Here is a 25,731-nt window from a genome sequence, read left to right as displayed (position 1 = left end):
CATAATATTTCATAGAAATTTGGCTATCACCCTCTAATCCACTGCATCTAAGGTTCAAAACATTTTCAGGGCAAAAGAACAACAAAAATTTTTATTTTCTCTCGATGGAAACCCATGTAACGAGCTTGTGATCAATGGCTCATAGTCTAGTTGGCCCAAGACATTAGGTGATGAAGGACCTCTCAGATCAAGTACTTAAGCTAACCAACAGTTTTTCAATTTTTTTTTCAATTTTTTCTTTCAAATTCTTTTTTTTTAATCCCAATGGAGACCCTTGTAGCGAGCCTTCAATCAATGACTCTCGAACCAGTTGGTTTAAGGCATTGGGCGGTAAGGCACCCCTCAAATCTAATTGTTCGAGTAACCCATTGGATTCTTTTTTTGATTATTTTAAACTACCTCATGTTTCTCTTGATGGCAACCCATGCAACGAGCGTTTGATCAATGGCTCCCAGTCTAGTTGGCCCAAGGCATTAGATGATGAAGCACCCCTCAGATCAAGTACTCAAGTTAACTAACAATTTTTCAAAATTCTTTTTCAGTTTTTTTTCTTTCAAATTCGTTTTTTTTAATCCCAATGGAGACCCATGTAGTGAGCTTTCAATTAATGACTCTCGAACCAGTAGGTTCAAGGCATTGGGTGGTAAGGCACCCCTCAGATCTAATTGCTCGAGTCACCCATTGGATTCTTCTTTTGATTATTTTAAACTACCTTATGTTTGCCTAAAGTGGAACCTTTTGACGCAAATACCGACATGTTCAATGAAGGCACCCGGTTACTTAGCCCACCCCGGTTCTTATTTCAAGGCATTTTTATTACGCAATAATTGTTGAGATATGTTGTCCCACATCGAAAAATTGAGAAAGAAACCACAAGCTTATATGAGGCATAGGTCTAGTAACCTATCAGCTTAAACTTTTGGGTTGCAGATGAGTTCAAGTCCGTGTAGGCCCAAGTGGGTATTTTTACATGGTATCAGAGCGGGTTATGCTTTCCCGCACACGTGTGCGCTCACATCACGCCAAGTATAGTTTCGAGGTAGACAAAGTGCGCCTCATCTTAGTCCGGCCCAAGTGTGGCCTTATTATCAATTATCCCCCCTCCTCTCGCTCGAGGTGTAAGAAAAAGTCCAACTCGTGGTTAAGTTCTGAGCACGGAAGTCCAATCTCGACTCATAGTCAATTCTTGAGGGCGGGTGTTTAAGTCCACCTGGCACGTGTAGGTAAAGCGTCAAAGCCACACATTGCCACGTGAGGGCGAGTGTTGAGAGTTAAGTCCCACATCGAAAATATAAAAGGAATTCCACAAGTTTATAAGAGATTTTGTACCACAACTTATTAGCTCGAGCTTTTGGGTTGGAGATTGGTCCAATCGCTTATAGGCTCAGTGGGAATTTTACAGGGATGTTTGAGAAAAAAATGGGGAGTGTGAGAGGACAAAATGTCCCACACCGGTTGAAAGGAAAATATGGGAAAAGTTTATAAAAGATAAATGCCCAGTAACCCATTGGCTTAAGCTTTTGGGTTGCATATGGGCTCGAGTTCGAATTAGGCCCATTTTAGTTTAAAAAATTTATCCAACTGGTATCAGAGCCCATGGTTATAGTCTTGGGTGTGTAGGGTGGCTTCGTGTCGTGAGGTGCACATGTATGCGTGGATCCGTGTGATCCGTAGGCTCGAGTATAAGCGTAACGTGCGCCTCGAGCAGGCACCTGTCGTGTCCGATGTCGGGACATCGAAGTGAGGGCGGGTGTGATTAAGTTGTGTGGTTCCGTCGATTGATTAAGGTCACGTGCCTCGTGTAAGACGACACGATATCACTTGAAGGCGGGATGTTTGAGAAAAAATTGGGGAGTGTGAGAGGACAAAATTTTCCACACCGGTTGAAAGGAAAATATGGGAAAAGTTTATAAAAGAAAAAGGCCCAGTAACCCATTGGCTTAAGTTTTTGGGTTGCATATGGGCTCGAGTCCAAATTAGGCCCATTTTAGTTTAAAAAATTTATCCAACTGTTCAAGTTCACTTGGCACGTGTAGGTAAAGTGTCAAAGCAACACATTACTACTTGAGGGTGAGTGTTGAGAGTTAAGTCCCACATCGAAAATATAAAAGGAATTCCACAAGTTTATAAGAGATTGTGTACCACAACTTATTAGCTCGAACTTTTGGGTTGAAGATGGGTCCAATTGCTTATAGGCTCAGTGGGAATTTTTACATGGTATCAGAGCGGGTTATGCTTCCGCGCGCTCATGTGGGCTCACACCACGCCAGATTCGATTTCGATGTAGCCAAGAGTGCGCCTCATGTTAATTAGGCCCAAGAGTGGCTCGGTCCAGTTCCGAGGTAGTAAAAATGCACCTCTAGTTAGGCCCGAGTGTGGAGCTCGAGACTAGTTTGGTATTTGTCCCCCCTTGCCCGAGCACGGAAGAGGATGCCCGGCTCGGGTCAGTTGTTAAGGGCGGGTGTTTAAGGCACGTTGCACGTGTTGGACCACATGTTGCCTTGTGAGGGCGGGTGTTGAGATATGTTGTCCCACATCGAAAAATTGAGAAAGAAACCACAAGCTTATATGAGGCTTGGGTCTAGTAACCTATCAGCTTAAACTTTTAGGTTGCAGATGGACTCAAGTCCGTGTAAGCCCAAGTGGATATTTTTACAATAATAATGAAGCATAAAAAATAATCAATTTTTATTTGCTGCCCCTTAAATGAAAATCCCCTTAGAGTTCATTTCAAGAAAGAATCAGCACAAACCCTACTAACACATTCCTAGGCATGTTTTACGAAAAATAAAGACTTGTTTCAATCGAAAACATACCAAAATATGAGAGCATAAATTTTTGAAAACCAAAAGGTTAAGAAGTTTCAGCTCAGGAGAGTTGAAAATGACAAAATCCTTGATCATGGGATAAGGTCCAAAAATCCTTTTTCCATCGGAAATAAATACAAATCACTATTAATCCTTATAGACCACAAATCAATCCACGCTAATCTCATCCAATCAAGCTGAGGAAAAAAAATCTAGACTCAAATCTAAACCTTAAACAAAACAAAAATCTATAAAAACAAGGGCTTTTTACTTAAAATGGCCCATGGTTTGTCCGTTTTGTCAAATCTATCATATGCTTTTTTTTTGTCAAATCCATCCCATGATTTACTTTTTGCATCAAATCTATCCCGGCGTTATCTTTTCCGTCAACATCTAACGGCCGTGCTGACGTGGCACGTGGAGAGATAGTGGGCCACATTTGCCACGTAGGCGCCACGTCAGCACGGCCATTAGATGTCGATGGAAAAGATAACACCGTGATAGATTTGATGCAAAAAGTAAACCATGTGATAGATTTGATAAAAAAAAAGCATAGGATAGATTTAACAAAATGGACAAACTATGGGCCATTTGAGATAAATACCCCTAAAAACAAAATCACCCTAAAAATGGAACTACAAGAAGGAAGAAAAATGACATATATTATCAAATTCAGTATTAACAGTGCAATTACCACGAATCAAGCACATTAAGCAAGGTAAATCACCCGCAAACCTAAACTAAACATTGTCTGAATGTTTAAGCGCTCAGACAAATAAGGTTTGGACAATAAAAGAGAAAATGTTCGAGATAACTCCCTAGATTATATGAAGTCAAGCACGCCGCTTTCTGTTGCTTTCTCCTTACTCTTCATCATCCTCTTCCTCGACCTTATTCAACATCTCTCTTGGCAGTGGAAGAAGTGTCACCCTTGTCCTTGATCGGCCACTTCAAGGATTGTGAGGGCTAGAAATACCGCCACCAGTGGTCAAAGTGGTTAATCGGTGCTCTTGCCTGCGGCTGCTTCCAGAGGAGACGAGAGAATATTGAGTTGAGACAGAACAAAGAAGATGAAAAAGTAAATTAGGAATTTTTATTATGTTTCATTATAATCTTAATCCCTTTTTAAATGTCGCAGCAACGTGCTATAGAATCGGGCACTCTTCATAATATCAAATCAATCGGTACTGTAGCACCGCTCTGAATGTTGTAGCATTGCCTGACTAACGAATTTTCTTCTTCTGTTGGTGCAGTAGTGTCCATATTGATGTCGTAACACTGACTGATTTTTGATGACACTAAAAAAAGGTAGATCAACTTTGAAAACTACTAACCAAAAATAACAAAATAAAAATAAAACAAAGTAAAATAAAAAGAAACTAAAATAAAATTGCGCCTCCAGTCTATAATCTTAAAATCAAGCGTTATTCTAAATAATAGAATAACGTGGATCAAATAAGAAGAATCATTGAAATCTCCCCCGAATCGATGCAAGTGTTACTCTTAAATTGCATGATGCCATCGCTCACTTGTTTGCCACTTTAGCGTTTGTTAACCTTCGAACTATCTTAGTCAATTCCTAATAGAGTGACTGCAATAAAATTCCATGCAAATCATTCCAATCTTTAAATTGTTGCTTCCTTGGTAAAGGCACGAAATTTCTAATAAATTTAAGTAACTGAAAGAAAATTAAAAGCCCTTCTTGATTTGTCGGTCTTGGCAAACGTGGTGTGGTAAGTCCAATAAAATCCACCTCTTCAATTTCTTCTTTATGTAGTGATAAATCCTCGGGTGGATCTCCCATATCGCATGCATCGTCAAGTGACATGGTATTGGGTCCCTCTCAATCTTCTTACTTCGTCGATGTGGTATTGCACTCGGGTTTAACGATGCTGATGCTCGTGGTCGTGTGTTCCTCAAATTGTTGTTCGTACTGCATCGTGGTTGTCATGGCTTCTCGATACGTCATTCCTTCAAGTCGAAATCGGAATATCTCGGCAACTCTCTATAGGAGAGGTTGCAAAGGATGGAGGCAATTCACTCCCATTGTCTCTCAATTCTATGGCTAGTAGCTTCGGATTCCTCTATAATAGTTGACATTCACTGTATGTAATACTTGAATCGTTCCTCTATACTTGGCTCTTCTTCTTGAAATAGGTGCCATTGTTGCGGTTCATATCCGTATGAATTCGCCCATGCTGCCTATTGATCTTGTCATGTGAATCTAGATGGATTCCTCCGGTCAGCGTAACCCTCGACTATATGTCTTGTCATCAAGCTCTCCATCGACGATCCATCATCATTGGATCACATCTTGTTAGCGCACTTACAAAAATACAAGAGAGAAAACTAGATTATGCTCGAAAAGGTAAAATAAAATTTGATCGACAACTAAGTTGTTAATATCAAGAGTAGTAGAAATTTTGGGAAACAAGTTCCCGGTAACGGCCCCAAAACTTGTTTGATGGTTTTTAAATCCCGCAAGTGCATGGACCGTGACAAGTAATAAAGTAATGAGTAGAGTATTGTTCCCACGAGAACTTGATCTAAAGCTCTACTAGCAAACGAAATTCATGACTTAATCGAAGTTAAGCAAATCAAATATCGATTGATTAAAATAAACTAAAATACAATAAATTAAGAACAATCAACGATCAATTGGTGAGACAGCCTAGAATTACAATATCCCCCAACACATAGCTAACTCGAGCTACTCCCTCTATGCCTAATTTTTTTAAAATCATATCTACTAACCTAGGTTCTTAATTATTCTTAAGGTTCTTCCGAATCACTCAAGAAAATACTTACATTAACCGATCCCCTATATTTCCATGGTTACCGAATTAATGCAAATTCATTAAGTACCAACCCTTCGGCTATCTAAGGTGAATAGCTATATTTCAATCCTACACACAAATCAATCGTAGATCTGAATCTACCAACGAAACAATCTATCAAAGTCAATCTCAGGCTAGTCTACCCCTAATCTATATCTAGAATTCCCCTCCCAAGTTCATCTAGACTATTGAAATCAATATAATTGGTGATAAAGCAATTGAAAGAATTAAGCACGGAAATAAACTAAATAGATTATGATAAACAACTCACAAGATCAAAAGAAAATAATCAAATTAACAACATGCAAGTTCAATTACATCCTAGCATATGAAATTAGCCCATAAGAAATGAAGAAAACATGCAAGAATTCAATATAGACTTTGAAATTAAAGAGTCTGAGATAATATGACACAATCGTGCCGCAAGAACCCTAAGATCCAAATACTTCTCCACTCTTGAATCCTTTGTTCCTTGTGCCGTCCACAACATTCTCACACCCAAGTCTTGGGATTTTATAGGGGAAAAGCTAAACCTATCAAATAAAATCCAATAGATATTGTTAAATCTAATTTCACTATTTAAGAGCCTTCAACTTCCTAAAATTAAGCAAATGGAAAATCTATTAATATCTTCTCTTCTAATCTTGGTCTTCAAGATATTCCACATGATATTTCCTTCCAAGAGAATCTCTGAACATTCCGAAATAAGACAAAATTGCAAAAACCGTGCATAAGGTTTTTGTGCTCTGTCAGTGCTGCAACATTCTTGCCTATACTTGTCACATCACCTGAACTTGTCCATGTTGCTCTCAGGTTGTGCTGTGGCATCGTCTGATTCATCATTGCTACCTTTCTGTTCGTGCTGCGACATCCTTCACAATGCTATGGCATCAACTGATCCAAACCAGGTCTTCATTGCCACTACTCCATTACCTACGAAAATAAAACAAATAAATACATCTAACTAAAAAAAACTAAAACATTATAAAATCCTAGAATCTAACTAAAACATGCAAATCAACCTACAAGGACTAAAACTAAATTAAACTCGACCGACTAAACATAATTTATGGCAGACAGACACGCTAAATAACTATAAATCCTAGAGTTATCAGCTATCTCGCCGGCGACAAATCTCCTGCACTAGCTCCTCTGGCGACGCATCTCCTCGAGCAGCTGCGGCGCTAATTTCATGCATGTGTATGCCAAAGAGCGCAATCATCCCATTCTCGGGCATATTTGGATTGGCATAGTCATCGCCACAGGCACTCTAGAACCCCCAAGTCCACTAAATCTCGTCGAAAAGAAAAATTGTGTTGTAAATCAAGGAGGACGCACCTTGTCGAGCATGAAATTGGGGAAAATCTGGTTGTAGGTCGACCGTAATCTGCTTACAGAGACTGCTGACAGTTCTTAATAAAAATACCTTTGCAGAACACTCACATTGACTGCTTACAAAGACAACAAATATTTTAAGAAAGCCTCAAAAAATCCATAGCTAATATAACGAATTCTAACAGTGAATGGGACATTTATTTGCTCTGGTTCAGTTGTTGAAATGCAAATAGTGTAGATATGAGTATGATTAAACATTCTTCGTGCCACAGTTTCATCTGCTTGCAAATTGAAATGATAAACAATGATGGAACATCAAAAATTGGACAAGCAGCACACACAAGAACCATCTACGATCTTTGGAACTTGGATTTATCTTTGATAAAAGATTGCGCTACGTCTCATAATATTTAAAGGACCATGAAGGCTCACTTACCCCTTGGACCAAGTCCCCTACGTTAGCTCCAAAAGTTCTTAATATATATATATATATATATATATATATATATAGTCACCCAGGGAGATGGGTCGCTGCGGCTTGCTTGGGGAGATGCGTCACTAGCAGAGATGGTGCAGAAGATGGCGTCGCCAGCCGAGATGGTGTTAGGCTCGACTTGGTCGGGGCAGAAGGCAGTGGGTGGATATCGTGCCCTAATTCCCAATTTTCATGTTCTGTTCATTATTTTTTGGTTTTTCAGGTAATAATAAATGGAGTGATCACTTTTCTCTTTTTAATATGACATATGAGTGGTGTGTGTCATCTTTTAATCGGAATTTTGGTTGGAATTTAGTTAAGGAGACACCTTACTTATTTTTCAATAAGATTGGAGGATACTCCACAAAATTTTGATGGTCGGAAAGCAAATCCAAACTCACACTCATAAGTCAGAGCAAAGTGCATTTAACTGACAATGCTAAGATTCAACTCTTTTTTTTTTTTAAACAGCGGAAGCTCATGAAAATAATAAATAGAAATTTTAATAGTTAAAAAAGAGGTACGGGTTGTTCCAACGTATCAAATTTAAACCTTCTTACTTACCAGACAAGATTGTGCGCGACAGCGTTACATCCTTCCCCCTAGACCCATAAACTTAGTATAATGATATAGAACTCTTAAATTGCTAATGAAGTGTGGGTAATTCCACAATAAGTATAAGATGTGGAACCTCTATTAGGCGAAAGCGTGTGTCATTATATTACATCATTTGTAATTGTGTTTTATCCTCTCTGATTGTTTAGATTCAACTTCATTTATGCGGAAGGCCCACATGTATATACAACATACAAAAGGAAAAGGAAAATATCCCAAATATTCCACGAATTACGATAATTATCTAATCTATCACACAAGAATAAAATTATCATATCGTACGATATCTCGTAATATTTTAAATTATAAAAAGAATTATATTAGACCCATTAACTTTACTTGTAAATGAAAAAATAAATTGTATGAAGAAGACAATGCACCTTATCTTGTAGAAGCTTCCTTGAGATGAGCCCATAAAGGAATGAAACATGTCCTCTTCTTGCGTTAGCACAGGGGCAAGATGCTTTTAGTATTCTCGATTTAAGTGTATAATATTTTAATTAAGTATTAAGTATTTTAATTATTCATAATGAGTTGTAAAAAGTATTAAATATTTAAATATACATATCAGGAAAAATGGACGGAAGGACTGAACTCATACCGCTCGAAGAAGATTGAGGACGAAATCCAACCAAAGAAATGATTTAGGACTAAGATAAAAAAAAGAGCTAAAGGTTGATGATCAAATTTGACATTTTTCCAATAATATACTAAAAACTGTTGTTGAGGCTTTTAATAATACAAAGACACGTGTCCTTCATATTTTTCTATTTTAACATTTTCTTCTTCTTCTTTTTTTTTTTCAAATTTAGCCACAAATTGAGGCCTTTTAATAATATACAAGGACACATTGTCTTTTATATTTTTCTATTTTAACCTTTTCGTCTTCTTTTTTGTTTTTCCTTTTCAAATTTAGCCACAAATTTTGATTATTTATCGCACACTAAATTCTCATTTTAGATGTGACCATCATCTCTTCAAGAAAGAGATGGCGTGCTGGTACGATAACACGTTTGGCCTTCAATTATTACTAAAGGAACTTTACGTGTCATTTCTTTAGCTTTTCTTTCCCAGTATCATGAGCATCTCCCAAATGATGAATGGTATTTTTCGGTGCATATTCCGTATTCGAAAGTTCAATATATTTCGATTAATTTAGATTAAGCTGAGTCGGTCATGTAAAGAATAAAACTCTTTAAATTAGGAATTTTTTTAATTCATAAAATTTAAATCCGACATTTTACTTAATAAAAATAAACATCAAACCGATTAAATTAAGCGGTTGATTAACATATGGTATTTTTGCATGTAGTCTCTGTGCATGCGTAAGAATTATTCATTGCCACCCGGCCCGCCCCCATTGGAGGTGGAGCTACTACTCATTGAATTTTGAAATTTGTGCTCCCCATTAAAAGTAAACATCTTTTTCACACCTAGTCGTATATATGTTTGTGTTTCACCTATAAAATAAAACTACACTCCCTCTTGCTTATAGTAATAATATCGCATTTTGCTCGTTCACGTATCTTCCTCCTCGTTCCATTGCTTTCATAATGGCCACGCTCAACCTGCCGCCCGTCATAACCGTAGCAGGGAACCCGAACCTCACCCACATTCCGCCCATCTACGCCTTCCGGAATCTCTCGGCCACCACCACTGACCAGAAGGTCTCTGGTAATGGAGCTGGGGAAGATCAAGAGCCGATCCCCATCATTGATTTATCCCTTCTGACCTCCGGCACTCCCGATCAACGTACAGCAGTAGTACTGGACCTTGGAAATACATGCCAAGAGTGGGGCTGCTTCATGGTACTTTTTTTTTTCCTGGTGAAATTAGTACTTCACAGCGTTCGATGCATGAATTAACTAACTAATGCACGTACGATTTCCTTAATCCAATGGTAACCTATTAGTTGAGGCTAATCTCATTCGGTCATTGGTTTAGTCCAGGTCACATGGCAAAAATTTATATTCTTGAGTGAAGCAAGCAGAGCGAAGAGAACTGAAGTTTGTAAAATCTGTGTTTATATATATATATATATATGTATATATATTGTGTAGAACTAGGAAGAAAAGTACAACCACCTGAGTCATAGTCAAAATTGAGCCGGACCAATAATATGGTGTATGAATTCCTTCTACAGGTGATCAACCACGGGATTGATGAGGGCCTGATGAACAAAATGATAGATAGCTGCAGCGAGTTCTTCAATCTGGAGCAGGAGGAGAAGAGGCAATACAAAGGGAAGCACACATTGGACCCGATCAGTTGTGGCACCAGCGTCGATGCCTCCGTCACGGAAGTCTTGTTCTGGAGGGACTATCTCAGGGTCTTAGTTCACCCAGAGTTTCATTCTCCAACCAAACCTTCAGGGTTCAGGTACTAAAATTCTTTCTTCCTTTGTTATACTCATGGCCGTAAATAATCTCGATTAGAATCTTATATTTCATGTTTTCTTTTTGATGTCAAGGAGTCTGTATTCTCTGAGCCCATAAACACCCCATAAATCGATTGATTCAAATAAACCCGTGTACAACCTTAAGTGTTGGTAGCCTCATAGGAGTAATTTTGTACTTGCTCTCTAGTGAGTCTACTTGGCTGACGACTCAACTCTTATTTACTCTCAACTTCATTATATATGGTAACAACAGTAAAACCTTTTTTTTTTGGTGGATAGAAAAAAAACTCAAATTTATGCTAGAGTTCACCAAGTAAAAGATTTCTCTTTCTATTTCCCAAAAGAAAAAAAAGAAAAAAAAACAGATTTCTCCTTCTCTTTTGTCAAAACGAAAAGTTTATATGCTTTATTGTTAATTTTTAACCCATTTCAAGGACAGTAAAGAGGGACGCATCTAAGTAGGCTTTTTAGGTAATCTCTCAGCTTGTGGCTGTTCATCCCTTGGAGTCTCATGCACTAATGATTTTTTGATTTTCTAAATATTTTTACAAATTTTTTTCTAATTTCATTCCCTCATTAATGCATACACATAGATTATTGCAAAAGTCCTATTACTTAAATTGATACAATCATTACAACACAAATGATCTATAAAAACAAAAATTAAAAATATTTAACTATTTTATTTCTAAATCTTCATTTTAGAAATAAATAAGATATATGTCTCTATATGTGATGTTATTTGTCTCTAAATCTTTACTTACATAAACAAATAAAATTGTGTTTCTATATGATATATTATTTTTCTCCAATAAAATTAATTATAAAAAAATTATTGACGTAAAAAGAGTACGGTTAATGTATGAGCAATATAGACTAATTTATACACTCTTGATTTATAGAGACTAATATATACACTCTTAAATCCTTACTTTTAGAAACAAATAAAATTACGTCTCTATTTAATATATTATTTGTCTCTTATACAATTAATTATAAAAAATATTATTGACTTAAAAAGATTATGGTTAATGTATGAGCAATAGAGACTAATTTATACACTCTTAAAGTATATCAATGTGTAGGGACTAATATTGAGTTGCTAAAGTAAATTTTAAATATTATTTTTCGACGATAAAAATTTCACAAGTTAAAAATAAATAACTGTGTAATTCGGATTTTTAATTTATCACTTCATCTTTTTTTTCTAAGAACCATTTCTCATATATATATATATATGTATATATTCTTCATTCAGTCTCCTCTTCAATGCAAGTATTTTCACTTGTCATGCTTTACATGTTCTTCTTGATTTCTCATCACCATATCTCTCTTCTTATTCTCAACTTAAATTCGATGAACACAAAATTTTTTTTGGCTTTTCCGCTCGACCAATAAATTGTTTACAAAATTTATATCAAAAAGTTTTTGGCATAATTTCAAATAACAGTCTATCATAAGTTTTTCTCTAAAAAGATAAATTATTACAAAATATTTATTGAAATAAATATTTTTATTTCGTAGGTTAATTAAAAAAACTTATAAATATAAAATACTAATAATTTATTTAGAATATAAATATTATCATTAAAGTAAAATAAATAATAAAAGTTACAAATTTAGATAAGTAAGGAGTATTGGTGCATTGGATAAGGTGATGTCGAATCTCTCTGTTGTAGAATTAATTGGGTTGGTGGATTGGGTTGGTTGGTTTGATTTGATAGTTGCCACTTAGGTCCATAAAAATATTTACTGTTTTATAGAACTTTATATCTAGGAATAAAAAGCATCTTGAGGCAACTACATTTGATTCTAAAAAGTATATGGAAACAATTTTATGGGATACTTTGCTTATTTTTAGAGCCAAATCATTTGTTTCTAATTGCACTAGTTAGAAAAAAATAAAAGGAAAATTTGTCTCTAAAAATCTATAAAAACAGCAGCAGCATGGTCAATTAGTTTATCTGTCTCTGAAGGTTTTAGACGCAAATAAATGGCCTACATAGACATATAATGATATTTCAATAGCTCGTTTGTGTTGTACTGAATATAAATTATTAAAGTATTTTCATGATCTATCTAATTTAATGGCCCATGGAATGCGCGAATATAATTGACTAGTTATCAAGGCTATGGATCGAGGGGTGTTAAGAGACAGTTACTCCTCCCTAGAATTACGATGTCCTAAGAAAATATAATTATTATTAAAATTTTTTAATGAAATTACTTATAATTGCTCCTAATTCGAAAAAAAAATCATTGTATTTACCCCTTCAAAGATTTCGCTCCCTCTTAGTTGAATTCCCTCGTCGGTCCCTTAGTTATCCCATTATGATAGAGCAAGAATGATAGGCCACTCATTGTCCATTGCCCTCATGATAAAGCAAGAATTTTAGTAAACCTTACCCTATCTTCAGCACAGAGCTTTTCCTACGAGTCTCTTTCGTGCACTCTCATCAATCGATGCGGTCATTTCTTGTTTACCTGTATAACTTTTTTCTGGTGTATGTTCACACTTATTTTTCTATTCAGTCATGCTTAAATTATTGGAAAAATAAATCAACATTTTTAAAAATGACGACTATATATAAATAGATTGGTATCATTCATGCCTTAAATATGCAGCGGCATAACTTGCTACTCGAAAGCAGATGCAGGATCGACTGTACAACATAATCTATCTAGCATCTGTGATATACTTCACGATCAAGCTGATAACGATTTAAATGATGGGAGTAGGTTACTGTCAATTTGCCACATATTCGAAATAAAGAGCTCTAGAAAACAAGAGCCAACGGGCCCTTACTTCACTGAAAAAGACAAAAGATGTGGGCATTGGTGTCTCTCTCTCACTCGCTGCCAGACACCCTACTTGACATCATCGACCGTGCTGTTAAAGAATGTAGCCGAGTAAAATGCTATCACTTCCATTCAGATTTTGAAAAATAGCACTCAACCCCATTTGTTGAAAAAATATGCACTTAACTTCATTGATTTATTAGTTTTTGCTTTCTAAAATATACATTTTTTTTATCGAATAGCAGCCACCTTACATAAAATGTTTATGTAATGTCTAACTTCTTTTTTAAAATATTCTTGATTTGTAAAATAAAAAAATAAAAAAAAGTTGAAAGCTTGGAATAGGGAGGGAAATAAAGAGAGGAAGGGGCAGTGATGGGTCACTACCAGCCATCGGTATACCACCGCCTGGGAGACATCTTCGTAGGATGTTGGAGATCTCGCTAGGGACAATAAGTGGCTGAAGGCAGGTCACTAGGGAGGACAACAATACAGTGAAGAAAGTTTATCCACAGATAACAATTTCACTTTTTGAACTGCGTAATCTCATCAAATGGTTATGGGGCACTTGGTGGCCCGTCGTCGGTGGACACCATTCCATATAACATAATTGAAGGCTTTTCTCTTCTTTATTCGATCAACTTTTTTTATTTGATTTTTAGTTTTTTATTTAAAATTAAAATAAAATAATTTAAATATAGCAATGGCCTTATGCGAATTTGGTGGTCTTATATAGTAAAAAGTAAATATATGGTCTTAAGAAGAAAAAAATTAAAAGTTATGGACCGAATTGGTAGTTTCCTTTAAAAATAATGGCTTTGTGAAAGAAGTCAAATATAGTTAAGTGTATATTTATTTAACAAATGGGGTTGAGGCTCTCAAATCTCGAAGGAGGTTAGTGTATTTTACCAAAAAAAGAATGTAGGGTATTCTTACAACAGATGGATATGGAAAGGCACCAAAAAGAGAAAAGCTTTAAACTGAATGAACGTTTAAAGCCTACTCGATATTATCGAGTGTGCAGGTTCGTTGTCGTGACGGTTCCCCATATCAATTTTTTTTTTGAAACATCCATCCGAACTTCAAGATAAAATAAAATGTTTTTTTCTAAGTAAATAAATTAAAATGAACATAAAATATGTACATATACATATATATACAGTTCTCTACAATACATTTAGATAGGATTAGAAAGACAAATTTTGAAATAATATTGGGTTAAACGGGTAAATGTACTAATAAAATCTATGTATAAACTTGAACACATTGTAACAAATAGCTACTTAATTCTAAATATTATACAATTAAGATCAAATAGGATTGAATTAGTAAATGCATATATATATATATTAATAAATAAAAATGGTCAATAATTTTAATATATATGCATAAATATATTTAGACGGGAAATATTTTACTTTAAACATATCGTCAAAATATATGCATAAATATGATAATTACAAAATTATCCCCAAAACTTATAGTTACTAATTATTTACAAAATAGGAGAAGGCTGCTTCTTCGGTGCGAATTTTAAATCTTTCATATAATACAAAACTAATATGAGTCATTATATCCCCTCCATTTAATATGAACCATCCATGATACATAATTTTTATAAGTATTTTCATTCTTTAGTTTTCTATTTTCCTCCCACGAACCTTCTATGGTGTTGCAAATTAGTCTGATTTTAATTTGTGTGTGATATATATGGATTAGAATGGTGACTTATAGTTAGCGGGCGACAGCTAACTCACCGAGAGGGAAATCCTCCATTTCCATACTGATCAGTTAAACTCGGATTTGGCTATTTATCAAAAAAAAAAAAAAACTTGGATTTGGCTCGAATAGACTCATAAGATAATGAAGCTCGCAACAGGTTTTCTAGTTTCTTGATGTCTATGTGTTATACAGTACACATGATCTGTATGAGTAGTTATGCATTGTATACATAGATATGGATGTATAAAATGGTATACCATATAGTCTTATATATATAATGATTGTAGGGCCCAGCCATCCATACTGATGATAATTTTCGACAGTCCCCGTCCATCAACTTGCGAAATTGTTCGATAGAGACATAATTTGTTCTTATATATGATCAACCCTATCTAGGTAATTAAGAACTCGCGGTACCCCAAAAATTTTGCAATCTAACTTGACGCGACCTGAAAAGGTCGAATCCGAGGTAAGAGATATAACAATCTTACTTGTTCTGAAGACTTGCTTAGGTTAATTAGTTGCTGAGATACGTTATCAAAGGCAAAACGTGCATTCCCTATAGTCGTCACAAATCATACTCGTCCCTTGTAAGTTATAAGTGAGAACTAATTAGAAGATTATTAGTTAAGATATAAGGTGACGGATAATCGAATAAGAATTTTTTTGAATTGAACATCAGATTAAGGCTCAGTTTTAAGTGTTCCTTGTTCCTTCCTTGTACCTTGGCTTGATGTGAGAGCTGTTTAAGTGCCTTCCTTCTTCTCCAAATTCTTTGATCCGATGAAGTTCTCGAATAACTCAGCTCAAAACAAATTAAAAGTATACTTGGATCTACTCATCCCTAATATATATGTATGGATCACGGAAGCTTCAAGAGATCAGAACTTATCCTTCGGATTGTGAATTGACGAAAAAAATTGTGGATGAAAATAACATTTTATATAATAAAGGGAGCTGATCCTAATTTTTTTGGGGGTATTTGTAAAATTTTAAAACTTATAAATATGGACAATCCAGATTAGATTGAGGGGGATCTAAAGGCCGTGATTAGTTTTGTATGGTGCGGAAAAATCCAAAAGATGCACCATAGAATTTGGGATCGGAGAAATGATAATTTTGAAAAAGTTACCCAGCTACTTCCCTTCTTCATTATAATAGTAATAGCAATACGTGAATTACTTATATTCCTTAAGATATTTGGATATAATTAGTAGATGTTATATACTATACCAAAAGAAATATTCTTTTACGAAATTTCTAAAATTTAATTAAAAAGAATTAAGTTTGAATTAAATGAATGCAAATATATTTTTGGTAAAGTCCCATAAAAGCACCGTGTAATAATACACGTGCCAAAAAACCTAGTCACAAATAAAAGATTATATACATGTTTGATTGAACAAAAAAATTTCTATTGAGTTTGAATACTTAAAATAATATAAGGCCTGTTTAAGCATTTTGATATTACTTTCTCCAAGTTCCTATGTACACTTATGGCTACGCCTTATGCCTAATAAAAGTGTAAGAAGAGTTGACATGCACTAGGTATAAGATCACACGTACTTTCAAGACCTATATTACGTGAGTTGTAAAAATCTTACCATTTTATGATTCTAGTCTAGAATTGATCCTAATTAGGATAACCATATAATGTTTCATTAATCTGAAAGTGTGTTCTCTCTAGTTGGAGAGAGTTTCTTTTTTCTTTTTTCTTTTTTTCCTTTGCCCCTTTAGTCAGTTGTTATCCTTGAGATCAAATCTCTCCGCTCTTTCAGCCAAACGCAACTTTCTCTGCAGTGAAGTGCTAGCTGAGTTCACTAAAGCCGTCCGACGAGTGGCGAGGGATCTACTTGGAGGAATATCAGAGAGCTTGGGGCTGGACTCTTCTTATATAGAGAGAGCTATGAACCTTGACTTGAGCCTACAGCTCCTTGGCGCAAATCTATACCCACCTTGTCCACAGCCCGAGCTTGCAATGGGATTGCCCCCTCACACGGACCACGGCCTGTTAACCGTGCTCGTACATAATGGGGTCAATGGGCTTCAACTTCAGCACAAGGGCATGTGGGTCAATACAAATATTATTCCGGGTGTTTTATTTGTCCACGTCGGTGATCACCTTGAGGTAATTGCTTTCCTAATACGAGATGCAATTTTTTTTTACCTCTTCCAATTGCTCTCTGCAAGGCGCCGACTCATTGGTACGATTTGGACGGTTGTTATGGATAAGTTCCGCGTAAACCTCCTGTAATTTAGTAAAATAGCACATACAAATTATCCCACAAAATGTTATCTGAAAATAAGGGAGGTAGAAGAGGGAAATTGAAAACTATAGAAAAACATCTTTTTAAACCAGTATAAAAGAGAACGGGATTTGGTGCAATGCATAAGTCGCCATATGAAACTATGATGTCTCGGGTTCAATTCACGTCACTGGACTTCCATACTTCTTTTATTTAGCTTTGATAATTTTGTTCTTATAATAGGTAGTATGTCTCCCTTAAGAAAAAAGAGTACAAAAATGGTTTTACCTACGAAAAATTGAGCAAAGCTCAAAGAAATGGAAGGGAAAGTAGTTTTTTTTCCTTGAAAATTGGGAACATATTTGAAAAGTTAATTAAGCTTAAATGTTTTCTTGTTATAATTGCCCACTAGAAAGCATCCCACGCAACGCGGCGGGCCCAAAAAGTTTTATGTCAATCTTTTAGCTTATCATATTAGTTACATAGTATTTTATGATAATTATATTAGTTTAGAATATATTAACTAATACAGAGTATGATTGAAACTAATCATAAAATTATTTATGTGTAAAAATTATGAACTCTTGATTACTAACAAAAGATTTACATTTTCGAAAAATCTATACTAAATAATATATCTCGTTAAACTCAATTTGATTTTTCCTTATTTTAGTTAAGAATTTATGATCACAATATAATATACCTTAAGAGGCTTGGTAACTTCAAATGACAAATTTTACTTGCAGTGCACGTGATCGAAATTCAAAACATCTCTTGGCCAAGTCAAGTCAATGCCTAAGTAATTATTAGCCTCAGCCAATAGGCCGGTGTAGCTTTATGAACGAAAAAAAAGTGTCACAAATAAAATAAGTTAGTTAAATTGATGATCAATTGAAATATGTAGGTCAAAAAGTCATTATTAATGTGGTTCGGTTCAGGTGATTTGGCGCATGGAGCAGAACTAGACCAGCTTCCAGTATCTTAGTTAAAATTCATTTGGGAGTGCAGTGAGATATTCCATAATCATTTTTTTTCTTATAATCGTAAGCAGATTTAGTATTTGGTGAGAGTTTTGAAACCATGGTTTGGGTTGAAATTACGGTTACAAATGTGATTTTCTCTAGCAAGTTAATATGTGCTCATAAAATATGCTTTTGCTTATTTTAAAATCGACACTTATTTTTCAGCAATTATATTTCATTACTTATATTTCAGCAACATCACTCCCAAATCAAGCCTTAATCTTTATCTATATATCTATATCTATATCTATATACAATACTAAAACTAGGATGATGCGCCAAAAAGTGCCACAAAGGACGGATGAACCTCTCCTCTTGTGACCTTTAGTGCGACCACCAATAACGATTTGCAAGTAACACAATATTGTGATGCCGCCTTTCTTCTTGAAACCGATCGAAATGACCTGCATCATGAAATATGAAAAGACTAATCTCTAATGATAATTACATTGCCAGATTGAATCCTCTTTCTTTCACAATTTGTTTGAGATGCTTCATAGAAGTTAGAGCCACTTGCTTCTCAAAATATTTTGCTTGAGACGCTTTTCTAAAACTCGAACTAGTTGCTTCTCATAAATTTATTTCACATTTTTTTTTAAATTTTGTCATGTTAAGAGTGGAAGTCATTCTTTAGATCAGGATCACGCGACAATTTAACTTGATAATGGGAGAATTTTTTCAGGATAATAAGAAGAATGTCTTCCTTTATAGGTTGGCGCCATATTAGTCTTTGGAATTATGTGTTCTTATACAATAAAAGATGAAAATCATTAAAAGCATACTGTAAGTTTTTCTGATTAACATTGTAATAAATTAAAATAATTAAAAAGGTTTTCTCATTCTCTCTTAGCATTTCATACATAAGTCAACATATGTAAATATCATTTTCGATTATTTCTCTATTCACAATATTACCGATTATGTTTTATATTTGCATATTTAAATTCTCCTAAGAGAAAAATAAATAATTAGCCCAATAATTCTAGTTAATACTTAATTTTGTCTTTTTTAAATATATAATTGCCTTTTGGGATGACGATTTCCGAGATTGACATCATTTAAAAAATCTTAAAGGATAGATAAAATTGAGGAAGTGCTTAAATATTGGAATGTAAGTGGGGTTATTTTCTCACAACTCATAAACTCTTAAGCAATAAGTGATTCACTTGCTAAAAAGCAAATGTGGCTGATAAAACCTATAACAGCTAAGATAATTTAGTTGCACATCAGTCGCCACAACTCTCATATCTATAGGGCTTGATAACTAAATATATGTACTATTGAAAAATGATTTTAGTTCTTAAAAGATGTTTTTCTAACAACTAAAGTTAATTATTTGGTAGGTAATAAATTATTTTGCAAGCAAAAACTTATGTTTCTTGTTGTGGCTTGGTAGCACATGCACATTAAAATTCATGACTTTTTGCAAGGTTTTGACCAATGGGAAGTACAAGAGCGTGGTACACCGAGTGCAAGTGAACAACAAATCAACAAGAATTTCGATTGCTATGCCACACGGGCCATCGTTGGACACGGTTGTTAGCCCCGCCCCGGAGTTGCTTGAGAATGGATGCCACCGAGCAAATTATACAGGGATGAAATACAAGGATTACCTCGAGATTCAACATAGGAGCACGCTTCGCGGAAAAACTCGTCTGGATCTTTTAAAGATAAAACCTGAATTATCGTAATTTTTTTTTTCAAAATCTTGCTAAAGTATATGGAGTTTATCTTGCTACGATATGACCCGTTTGGATCTTTTATTATGGACTTTGAATTCTTCGTTGCATTGAAAAAGGCCCTTTATCTTAATATCGGTAACCTTTCATATCAGCTTTCCATTCAATTTCCAAAATGCAAGATAAAATTTCAAAATTTAGTGTGTGTGTGTGTGTGTATATATATATATATATAATCCTTACACTCATTTATCATCGTCTAAAATATACCGACAAAGAAAGCTATGTAAGGACAAACAATTGATTTTTATTACGAACTGAGATAACGCTGAGTAGAAGGCCTAACTTCGCCAAGGCCTCACACTGAGTACAAGGCCCTGCAACAAGCACTGCATTATATCTTCATCATAAAAAGCTTGTGGGCCCACCTTACACACGATTGTACACAAAATTTTAATTATTGAGCTTATTTTATTTTATTTTATTTTTTTCTTGTTTTTTCCTTCGATTATAAGGAAGAGCATGGATCTTATACTATGAAATAGAAATCATAACAGCTAATAAACGGATGCAGATAGTCCACTGAGCATATAATTTGGAATTTCTTAATTACCAAGCGAGAGCGTGTGCCACTGTATTACGTCTTTTTTTTTTAATTATCGAGCTTTTTCAATAGATTGTGTACTCTCTTTTGATTCGGTTATATTTCCAAATTACAGAGTTTGCCCGCTACTACTCTGAACTAGAGTTTGCTTATGATTTGGACGAATTAGTTAGAGAGTGAAAGCATGTATATTTTCCATATATATTAAGTCTCCAATTGAAAATTATTTGCGTGCTGGAAAGGGATCGGCCAAAATGAGAGAGAGGAGAGATAAACAAAGAAAAGATGGGGGGCTTCGAGAGAGAAATGCAGAATGTATTGCTAAAACGGAGGTAAAAGGAGATGTAAGTTAACTAAATTACCGCCAACTTCTCTCTAGTCCAGTGATATATTCTTGTGTGAGATCAATGAATTTGTTCTGCCCTTTATGGTTAGTATAGATGAACCGACAAAATTAAATTATACCAGCGTTGCTAAAAAAAATGCGACATGTTTCTTGTCTTTGCAGCTGGCAGCAATGGAGAAATTTTGGGACCTTTTAAATTGTTTATGCCCAGCGTATTGTGAGGATATTAGAAGAGAATTTGATGTCTGATTGGTGGTTACATCTTATGCTTTTGCAATTCCCTGTTTTGCGTGGGGGGGGGGGGGAGAGGGAGGATAAAGTTTGTCTATGAGATTATCAAATATCGCAACCATGTTCTGGAGAATGGCTGGAGGTTGTTATTTGATTGAGATAACTTATAACAACAGATTGATAGGGTAAAAGTTCTACGAGATTATATAGTCTACGAGTCGAGTGTTCTGGTAAGTGTCTAAAGTGAAATGACCCACCTCTCTCAACAGAAAATGGCTCTGCTGGATCGACCTTTAACCTAACGGTGCCAGTACCATGTTCTTAAATCTCGGGATGATTGTTTCTGAGATTATTTTGTTTAGTAATTATAATAGATTATTATTTATACATATAAGACATGGGTTTTACTACTGTAATTTGCAAATATCAACATAACGTTTAGTAACGAAGTTAAGTTTGATTTAATTTGATTTGAGGAGATGAAAATAAAAGTAGTTGGGAAAAGTATGTAAGAGAATTTGAAAAAGAAGATAAAAAGTAATGATTGTATTGTTAAATTGAGAAAAAGTGTTAAAATTGAGAAAAAAATGTTAAATAGTTGAGAAAATTTAACATTAAAAAATTAATTGTACTAATAGATAAGAAAAATACGAGAGAATTTGAAGAAAAACATTAAAAGTAATGATTGTATTATTTAATTGAGGGAAAAGTATTATTAAATTAAGTTTATTTTTGGAAAAAAATTAATTTGGTTGTAGAATCTTTATCTGTTATGATTGTGACATTTTATTTCATCGAAACGCACGCTTTCGTTTCATAATCGAGATATTTCATATTCGATACTTATTATGAAATTATCTATCCTCTTTTATTAGTTATTAAGATTTTATTTTATTGTATTATATTTATATTCCTCTTTTTTAGATAGTTATATTTTTTCGATACCTCTCATTGACGATGAAGGTGGACCATAACCATAGTCACAGCGTGAATGACGGCCCATCTTGTTTCACATTAAAAGGGTGGCTATTACTTTTCACTGTGTATTTGAAATCGTGGCTCTGTCCTATTCTGAAGCGACTTCCTTCAATTAATACACATATTTTAGGTGAAAAAATATCCTTAAAATGTGGAGGCAAAACCACGGGCTGACGAGAAGGTCTTTGATGTAACAAGTTATATCATACAACGTGTATCATAAGTTAATAGTTGTTAAACATGCCGCGTGTATCATAAGTCAATAATTGTTAAACATAACGACATAAATGATATAAAATTTGTAATAATTTTTTAAAAAAAATTAATTATCTGTTATGTCTTGTGACACGATGTCATCCGATATACGAGATTCTCTTCGGGCTGATAGTTAAAGATTATTTCATTACGTAATCACTTACGTAACAGCCATATTTCTCTGTGAAGGCTGACCCTATTTAAAGGAAATACACAAAAAATTTCTTTAGAGGTGTGTGACCGCTCTCTCTACAAGGCTTTGATATATGTAGGTAAAAAGTGAAAATTTAGACCAATTTCAAACAAACGATGTGGTGACTCAGTAGCACAAGCTTTCAATCGTAGAAAGTGATAATAATAGAGAGATTTTGTGTTTAGTTCTCGTTAATGTGGACTTCTCGTACTTTTTTATTAGCTTTTTTTTTCCATTATAAGTCACACAAACATTGTCGAACAATATTTTTGGACGTACTCTCTATACGGTACTTCATTGCAATGGCACCGGCACGCCCCCGCACGCAAAATGCAGCTCTCGCTTTCATCAGTTGTCACCAATTGGCCGGTGAACTACTGATTTGAATTTGTGTATACAAATATAAGTAAATCTTTGACGCGTTTCTTTTCATATTTGTGGTATGTATTTGTGTTTCTCCTATAAAAGCCACACTCCCTCTTGCTTTGTAATTATCGCATTCTGCTCCTTCACTTCTATATATTCCTTCTCCATATTCGATTTCATAATGGCCGCGCTCAACGTGAGGTCCGTCAAAACCGTAGCGGAAAACCCAAACCTTACCCACATTCCGCCCATGTACGCCTTCCAGACTCTCTCCAGATCCGTCGACCAGAAGATTTCTGGTGATGGAGCCGGGGAAGATGAAGACCCGATCCCCATCATTGATTTATCCCTTCTGACCTCGGGCGCTCATGATCAACGCTCGGCAGTCATGCAAGACCTTGGAAACTCATGCCAAGAAAAGGGCTACTTCATGGTACTATTTTTGGTGAAATACTTTACGTACAGTATTTGATGCATGAATTAATTCTTGCTGCCAATACCGGATCACTTTGCCATTTCTGGTGGACTTTGTCTCTATCTTTTAATTATTGACATATTATGTATATATTTGTGAATGAGAGACTACGGTTTCCTCAGCCTATAGGCTGGAATTTGGCTTGTCCGATTGTTGGCTTAGTCGAGGCTACGGGGTGAAAAGTTATATTCTTAACTGCCGCAAGCGGAGTAACGAGATTTGCACTTTGTAAAAACGTACTGCCTTTATACTTATAGTGTAGAACTAGGAAGAGAGCTACAACTACCAAAGTCATAATTACTATTTTCTGTTTAGGGCAAATGTCTTTATGCTTGCATAGAGAGTGATGGAATCGTACAAGATTAATGAGCCGGACCAATTATATGGTGTGTGCGAATTTATTATATAGGTGATCAACCATGGGATCGATGAGGGCCTGATGAACAAAATGATAGATAGCTGCAGTCAGTTCTTCGATCTGGAGCAGGAGGAGAAGAGGCAATACGAAGGGAAGCACACATTGGACCCGATCAGTTATGGCACCAGCGTAGATGCTTCCGTCACGGAAGTTTTTTTCTGGAGGGATTATCTTAGGGTCTTAGTTCACCCAGAGTTTCACTCTCCAACCAAACCTTCAGGGTTCAGGTATTGCAATTCTTTGCTCTTCTATACTGTACTAAAGGACGTAAAAAATCTCGATCTTAACTCTTAGAATCTTTATATTTCATGTTTTCTTTTTGATATCGTGGAGTCTATTCCCTCTGGCCCATAGAAACATGCACCCTAAAGTCCATGGTTTCAAATAAATCCATGTTCAAGCATATGAGCTGCCGGCCTCATTGAGGAGTAAATCTTATACTTCCTCTCGCGAGTCAATTTGACTGAAAAAAGCTTAACTCCTATATACTCGCATAGAACCACGATTATATTTGGTAACTAAAATAAAAATTCAACGTGTGTTCGATTCTATAATCTGATTAATTATAACAATTTCAACCTTCCCCAAATGTGCGTTCTCTCTAGTTAGCGGAAGAGTTCTTTATTTTCCATTGGTCAAGAAAGAAAGTTTCTTTACAAGAAATGTTCTCTCTGCAGTGAAGTGCTAGCTGAGTTCACTAAAGCGGTCCGACGAGTGGTGAGGGATCTACTTGGAGGAATATCGGAGAGCTTGGGGCTGGACTCTTGTTATATAGACAGAGCTATGGATCTTGAATCGAGCCTACAGTTGTTCGGCGTAAATCTATACCCCCCTTGTCCACAGCCTGAGCTCGCGATGGGCTTGCCTCCTCACACTGACCACGGCCTATTAACTGTGCTCATGCAGAATGCGGTCAATGGGCTTCAAGTTCAACACAAGGGCAAGTGGGTCGATGCAAATATTATTTCGGGTGCTTTGTTTGTCAACATCGGAGATCACCTTGAGGTAATTGTTTTCCGATTCCAAAATGCAAGTTCTCTTTTTTCTTCCTTTTCTTTGTTTTCCGGCTTCAAGGCTCTGACTCGTTGGTACATTTTGGTCAGTTGCTAGGGATAAATTTTGCGTACATCTCCTGCAATTTACAGAATACTGTATGCAAATTATCACACAAATTATTATTTGAAAATTAGAAAAAGTGGAAGAGGAAAATCGTAAAGTATAGAAACAGCGTATTTTTAAACCAATACGGAAATGATTTTAATTTTTACAAAGCTCAAAGATTTGGAAGGGAAAGTAGTTTTGAATATTTTCTTGAAAATTGAGGGAACATATACAAAAAAACTAAGCTAAAATTGTTGTTCTCATCATAATTGCTCATTCTTCTGCCCTTTTTCTCGTTGTAATTCGGTAGCACTTACACATGAATATCCCTGATCTTTTGCAAGGTTTTGACGAATGGGAAGTACAAGAGCGTTGTTCACCGTGCAGTTGTGAACAACAAATCTACAAGAATTTCGATCGCTATGCCACACGGGCCATCATTGGACACGGTCGTTAGCCCTGCTGCCGAGCTGCTTGAGAATGGATGCCCCCGGGCAAATTATACAGGGATGAAATACAAGGATTACCTCGAGATTCAACATAAGAGCAAGCTCCGTGGAAAAACCCGTCTAGATCTTTTAAAGATATGACCTGAATTATCTTAAAGAGTTTTCTTTATTTAGCTAAAGTATGGACCCTGTCCTATGAAGTGATTATATTGTGGTCCTTTAGATTTGCGAAATTACTAATGAGTTGATGATGCATGCGATGTAGATTTCAAAAGTCGAACCGGAATATTAAGACTAAATTTATGATATCTTAGTTGGAATTGTTGGTTGCCTTGAAATAGGCTATTTGTTAATCTTAATATCGGGAGCCTTTCATATCA

At 35.4% G+C, this 25,731-nt stretch overlaps 2 protein-coding genes across 3 annotated transcripts; both read left to right on the top strand.

Annotated features, from left to right (window-relative positions):
* The first annotated feature begins 9,539 nt into the window (after nucleotides 1-9,539).
* Nucleotides 9,540-20,068, top strand: LOC116193872 (protein DMR6-LIKE OXYGENASE 1-like). The gene is made up of 4 exons (XM_031522616.1): nucleotides 9,540-9,877; nucleotides 10,213-10,448; nucleotides 16,789-17,116; nucleotides 19,687-20,068. Exons 1-4 carry the CDS (start codon nucleotides 9,623-9,625, stop codon nucleotides 19,945-19,947), a joined length of 1,080 nt encoding a protein of 359 aa, XP_031378476.1. The 5' UTR covers nucleotides 9,540-9,622; the 3' UTR covers nucleotides 19,948-20,068.
* Nucleotides 20,069-23,016: 2,948 nt separating this feature from the next.
* Nucleotides 23,017-25,731, top strand: LOC116194270 (protein DMR6-LIKE OXYGENASE 2-like). 2 transcript variants are annotated; one of them, XM_031523044.1, is made up of 5 exons: nucleotides 23,017-23,341; nucleotides 23,793-24,028; nucleotides 24,479-24,617; nucleotides 24,708-24,806; nucleotides 25,247-25,731. In XM_031523044.1, the coding sequence occupies exons 1-5, from the start codon at nucleotides 23,090-23,092 to the stop codon at nucleotides 25,490-25,492; spliced, it is 972 nt and encodes a 323-aa protein (XP_031378904.1). In that variant the 5' UTR covers nucleotides 23,017-23,089; the 3' UTR covers nucleotides 25,493-25,731. The 2 variants fall into 2 exon arrangements, with proteins under 2 accessions (XP_031378904.1, XP_031378903.1); XM_031523043.1 differs by having other exon boundaries at nucleotides 24,479-24,806.

Source organism: Punica granatum, chromosome 2 (assembly GCF_007655135.1).
Source record: "Punica granatum isolate Tunisia-2019 chromosome 2, ASM765513v2, whole genome shotgun sequence".
Taxonomy (NCBI): Eukaryota; Viridiplantae; Streptophyta; class Magnoliopsida; order Myrtales; family Lythraceae; genus Punica; species Punica granatum.
This window is presented reverse-complemented; position numbering and strand designations above follow the sequence as displayed.